At 43.3% G+C, this 6053-nt stretch overlaps 1 protein-coding gene across 1 annotated transcript in view; it reads right to left on the reverse strand.

The window, feature by feature from the left end:
- Positions 1 to 14: 14 nt before the first annotated feature.
- ANKDD1A (ankyrin repeat and death domain containing 1A) overlaps positions 15 to 6053 on the reverse strand; it is a 38516-nt gene continuing 32477 nt past the window's right edge. Inside the window, exons 12-14 of the mRNA XM_023532577.1 lie at positions 3886 to 4090; positions 1831 to 1962; positions 15 to 812 (exon numbers count right to left, since the gene is read on the reverse strand). Of these exons, the coding sequence (XP_023388345.1) occupies positions 751 to 812; positions 1831 to 1962; positions 3886 to 4090 (399 nt within the window). The 3' untranslated portion in view covers positions 15 to 750. The remainder of the gene's footprint in view (positions 813 to 1830; positions 1963 to 3885; positions 4091 to 6053) is intronic.

Here is a 6053-nt window from a genome sequence, read left to right on the forward strand (position 1 = left end):
GAATAAGGCCTGAAGATAAACTAATAGTATTGAATCAGTGTTTATTTCCTGGTCTTGGAAATTATACTGTGGTTATGTAAGATGTTAATATTTGGGGAAGCTGTATTGCGAAGAGTATTTGGAAATTACTATTTCTGCAACTTTTTTGTAAGTGAAATGATTTCAAAATAAGTTTTCAAGCTTAAAAAATTATAAAACGAGGGAAAAATGAGTGTGTGCCTCCTGGAACTGTCAAAGTATACAAATACACTTGGGAACAGAAACAGCTGTGGAGTAAGCACAGCATTCCAAAAGCCAGTGAGTGAGTTAAGGGCCATCCATTTTGTAAGTGATGGATGGAGCCCTTCGCCAGGTAAAGGAGACAAGAATGCTGGATTTGACACCTGACCTCACCACCTAATTAGCTTCTTAGCCACTGTGAGCCCACGTTCTCTCCGAAAAGACGCCCCTTGCACCTGGGGACTGCTGTGAGGCTCCGAGGAGATGATGGAGATGAAAGTAAGCTGAGAGATGTGAAGGAAAATACCTGTGGGAAAAGATTACCTGCAAAACTTGAGACAAGGCCCTGGACCGATCCTTGTGAAAAAGATTACAAACATTTGCCTGCTGGCCCTGCATGACTATGTGTTTCAGTAAGAAGCAGCTAGAGATCTGATAACAGTGATTTTTTTTTAAGCCCTTAAATGGTGGTCATCTGTTCAATGGTCCCCAGTCTGAGGTCCCATGCTCCTGAAGGTCCAGCCCCTCCAGTTACATGGCTGTGCACCTCCTGGGGGCACTCGGATCAGCATTTGCTTTCTTCCTGATGCTTTCTGCAAAAGACAAGATTCCTATTGCCTCATGCTGCCTAAGTTCTGCTGCATAAGTCTAGTTTTAGGTTTTAATAGGCTGCCATATTTGTGTTAAAAGCAGCAACAATAATATTTAAGAATATTTTGGAAAAAGAAAAAAGTCATACCTAATTCCTCCACTCTGAAATGACTCTGTTTTCTTACTCTGCCTGTGGCAGCTGTGGAATAGCCACCATGCCAGGGGCTTTCCCTTTTGCCCTCAGTAACATGCTATCAATGTTTATTCTTGTTGCCACGTGACCAGTATAGCCTTCACTACTATTGGTGACTGCCTAATACCTCATCCTGTGACATTTTATAAAGCTCCTCGCTAATGGACATTATGGTATTTAAGGCTTTGTCCATGAGCTGACCTTGTTTTTAATGAGGAATTAGTACTGGAACCTTTTATCCTGCCTGTCTGATGAGATGCCCTGAATTCCTAACCAAGCTTTGGGGATTGAAAAAAAAAATGTTTTTGCCCTTTTCCAAAATCTTCTTATTACATTCTGTTTGTTTAATAGCTAGGATCCAAAGGTTGTGATGGCTTCAAAAATTTTATTTGACCAGATCTGACTGGTTCAACTCATATTAAGCCATTCTGGCCCATATGTCTTAATGTTTATGAAAAAGACCTCTGCAGGCTGTTCCAGGCTTATTCCAAACTAGAAAAAACAAAGTATAGAGGGCTGAAGAGGAAGAGACTGTAGTGTCGGTGGCTTTGGGGCTGTGAATGTCTTAAGGATCATCTGGGCCAACATCCTCATTGCACAGAGGGGAAAACCAGGGCTGGGAGGCACCATGACTTGCCCAAGGCTCCACGTGAGCTCTATAAAGAGGCAGGGTGAGGACCAGGAATTTGGAAGGTTCAGGTCCAGCGCCACAGCCTGTGGTTTGAGCAGCCCTTGGAAAGCCCTGACACATTCCAGTGGGGCCATGCAGCTCTGACCCTGGGGCCCAGCGCTGCCCTGAGCAGGAGCTATGCAGGGGATGCTCTTACCAGCCAGGTCCCTCCTGCCAATGGCCACAAGGCCCTCGAAGAGCGCTTTGCTGGGGTTCTCACTGGTTGTAGCCATGCCATGCAGCCAGATGAGCAGCATCCGGTGGCCATGCTCCCGGTAGCTCTTGGTGCCTGAGGACCATGAAGGAAAAAGAGAGAGGGAGAAGAAGCCAACCTGGCCCACTTAGCATGAGCCAGGCCCAAGAACGTGTCTATTACACCCTGTACTGCCTCCTAAACACCAAGCCCTTCTCTGTGCTCTAGCAGAGCTCAGCACAGAGATGAGAGAGGAGGAGCAGACTCAGATGGGGGCAGGGTACGGATTTTGTATTGGGGACTCTTGAACTTCCCCCGCCCCAGTCTACCATGCATACTGTTAGTGTCACTCTTAAGAGAGAGAGATAACGCACTCATTCTTGTGATACCACAATGCACATGATTGTTCGTTTTATCTCTGGCTGCTCACGATCTGTGCCTTGCATGTTAGTGGCCCTAGCCTACAGATGAGAAGATGGCTTAGTCAGAGACAGAGCTGGCCATGTCCTTTCTTCTGCACCAGTGTTTCTCAGCCATAAGTACTCATCGGGAACACCTAGGAAGCTTTAGAATATAAATGACACCTGAGTCCCCTCCACTCCCAGCGATTCCAAAGTACTTGGTTGGGTCTGGGTGCAGCCTAGGTACTGAGTGGCGTGAAAGCTTCCCAAGTGATTCCAGTGAACAACCATGTTTGGAAAATAAGTGCCCACACCTCAGTGCCAGTGGTGGGGTTAACTTTTTATTAAACTCTGTGACTAGGCCTGCTGTCCCAGCTGGGGACACACACACACACACTCATACACACACGCATGCACATACACACACTCAGGCACTGATGGGCACAGCCATAGGATCCAAGTCAGTCTTCTCACTGTGTCCTCTGACTTTCTGTCCCTCAGCAGGCACTTTCTCATGGTGCTGTTCTCGGTGCGGCAGTTTCGTCTGACCCATTTATTCACTAGCCCTTGCCCCCAGCCCCGTAATTTATCAGTGCTCCTTTATTGTCTACGGAAGTTCTTATTTAAAATAGAGTTCACTTTTCACCCCCTGCTCTATTCCACTAATTGGTTTGCATATTTTGTGTCTATTATTGTAGTTATATAAATAGTTGAGTCTGGTTGAGTTAGACTCTCTTCACTTTTTTTTCCCCCCCAGAATATTTATTTATATATTTCCTATTTATTCTTTCAGGTAAACTGTAGAATCTTTTAGTCAAGTTTCAAAAACCTCCTATATTCATTTGATTAAAACTGGATCAAAGTTTTAGTCTAATTTGGGAAAAATCAATATCTACATGACACTTTTCTAGCTAAGAATACGAAATGTCATTCTGCTTACCCAAGTCTTATGGTTCACCTAATTTTTATTGTTTTACTCATGTTATTCATATCTTTTTAGAAACACACACTGTCATAAATGGAATATCTTTTTAAAAAATATCTCTGTATATTTTGCCCACTTATTGATACATAGGAACACTGTGTACGTATATTTGTATATTTTATCATATGTTTAGCCATTTTCTTGAATTATTTTAATCTAAGTTTTCTGTTGATTTTAGACTTCCTGTGTATATAATTATAGCATCTGAAATTAATAAATTTCTCTCTTCCTTTCCAATATTTATACTCCTTATTTCTATTTCTGTTTTGTGCCTTAGTACCAGGGCCAAATTTTCCAAATAGATGTTAAATTATAGTGACGACAGCGATTCCTTTCTTTTTACTGGGAATGCCTTAGTTTCATGTTTGAATGATGCATGCCAGCTCCAGATGATTCATGAAGAATATGAAGTTCACAGACCAATGGGGGAGGGAAAGGCAGAAGGCATAGCCGGTGCAAAGGCCTAGAGGAGGCCTTTAGGCACTCCGTGTGTTGGAAATGGCATGTGCCTTTGTGTGGCTAGGCTGGGGTTGCACAGGCTTTTTCCCCAGAAGCACAGAAAACTGAATACATCTCAAGTGTCCCCACCCCTCTGCCCACTGGTTGCTCCGGGGTGCCAAGGCAAGGTGGTACCTGTCCACTGTTGCTCGATGGCGTGGACATGGGCCTCAGTGAACTCCCAGCAATACGCGAGCTTCTTCCATTCATGAGGCTGCAGGTACCTGGAGGCCAGTCGCCACAGCACAGAGCGGAACTGCTCTGTTTCCTGCCGATGGTCCTGCTTAAAGGTCAAGCTTTCCCTAGACGGGTCACCAGGGTCCCTGCAGGAGAGGTGGTCCTGTGGGGCAGATCCCAAAAGTGCATCGGCCGTCTGGGGGAAATCCCTGCCAGGTTCTCCCTTATGATCCTGGACTGGGAACTGGGACTGGCATCATTATGGATCTAGAGCTTACTGTCCACTACTCTGGCCTCTATGCCTTGCCTTGACCTCTGGAACCTAAGCCATTCACACTGTTCCTCCATCCAGAATTTCTCTCACCTCCTTGTCCCTCAACCCCATTGCCATAGTCAAAAGACCACCCAAATGCCACCTCTTCCAGAAAGGCTTCCCAATTTCTCTTTTTTCCTTGTATTCTTACATTAAAGTTTTGGTCAACAGAATGACTCAGCAGCTGCGGCTAAAACCAAGCAAGCCAAGAACCAGGCACTGGACTTGCTGAGTCTCAATAAGGAGTGAAGGGTGCTATTATAGAATTCTTTCTATGCAAAACGGATGACAAAATGAGAGGTTACAAAAGCAATAGCATAAATTAAACCCACAAAAGCCTAAAGTAAGTGAATGAAGAGTTCTGATTGTTAAAAAGCTCACAGTGAGAAAAATCACCCTGGTGTCTGCATGTTACATCTTGGTCAACAGTGTCTGGCCAGTCACCTGTGAGGTGGTAACCTAGGAGCTTGGCTCTCACCTGGGGTGGTAAAAACCGTTTCCCTAGAGCAGTGTTCTCAGGTCCACTGGTACATTGGGGTCCTCTGAGAGCTTTAAGAACTACTGATGCTTGGTCTCCAGGCCAGAGATTCCGTTGAATTGGCCTGGGGGTAGGGAGGCAGAATTCATGATTCTAACTGTGCCTCTGCCTTACTGTTGAGAACTTCTAAAGAGTGAGGTGGCTTAGAATTAATCACAGAGATGAATCACTTCATCAAACCCTTGGTAGTAATATCTTGGGGTTACATTTAGGAGCCTCTGTTGCAAAGGAGTTGTAATGCTTATGAGAATCTAGCGTGTCAGTGAAAGAGAATATCTTATGATTCCCAGTGAAATTTATTATTCATCAACTGACTTTGGAATAGTGATTTTTTATTTGAGAGTTGTAAGTCAGTAAACATTAAAATGTCTAAGATATTTGAAGTTCACTTTATAGGTTTAATTTATTGGATTTACTAGGGTAATTTAAGCATTTAGGAAGCATTTGAAGTGCTTGAAAAGAAAATCTATTAAATGTATTCATTTACTTTAAAATGTTTACAGTAGTTTAATTAACTAAGTTTAAACATGAGACCAAACATTAATCAAAAGGCTTCCTTAAAAGTGACTGTTAAAATTTACTAGGTTGTATAATAGAATAATAAGATTTATAAAATGAATATAAAAGTTTAAGGAAAACTAGTTTCTAAATTTGTAGACAATTAAGTATTAATTTTTAAAACTGAAGAAATGTAAAAATTATTTTCTGTGTATAAAAACAACCCACAAAGACACCAAAAAACTTCCCATCCCATTCCCATTTACTGATAACCGGAATAGCAAATATTTGCCCTTAGTAAGCCACTCTTTCCCAATTCCACAGCAGACATCACTAATCAGTCCCAACACACTTTCCTACTGGGCTCAGAAAGTTGCCTGAATACAATACTCCAAGCGGCAATTCCAATCACCTGGAGATTGGCAGTGAGCTATAAGCAACTGGCCATCTCTTTATCCACACATGCATGTGTTCATCCATCAACCAAGAGTGACAGCCATGTCCAGTAGTCTTTCTACATTGGCGTGGACCTCAGTCAGCCTTATTTCAGTGTGGTTTGGATAATCCCCCATCCCCAGACCCTCACAAACAACCCTAGTAGTAGGTAAGGCAGGGATTATTACCCCCTTGGAAACAGAATAAACAGTTCCACCTCGAGCAAAGCCGCGTCCTTTCCAACTTGGAGAGATCAAGCATAGGGTGTCAGTACCTTCTCCCATCTGTAGAAACGATCAGCTTTTATGATCATGTCTACCAGGCTGACGTGGTTGCTGCGGG

The sequence above is a fragment of the Pteropus vampyrus genome, unplaced genomic scaffold, assembly GCF_000151845.1.
Source record: "Pteropus vampyrus isolate Shadow unplaced genomic scaffold, Pvam_2.0 Scaffold85, whole genome shotgun sequence".
Taxonomy (NCBI): Eukaryota; Metazoa; Chordata; class Mammalia; order Chiroptera; family Pteropodidae; genus Pteropus; species Pteropus vampyrus.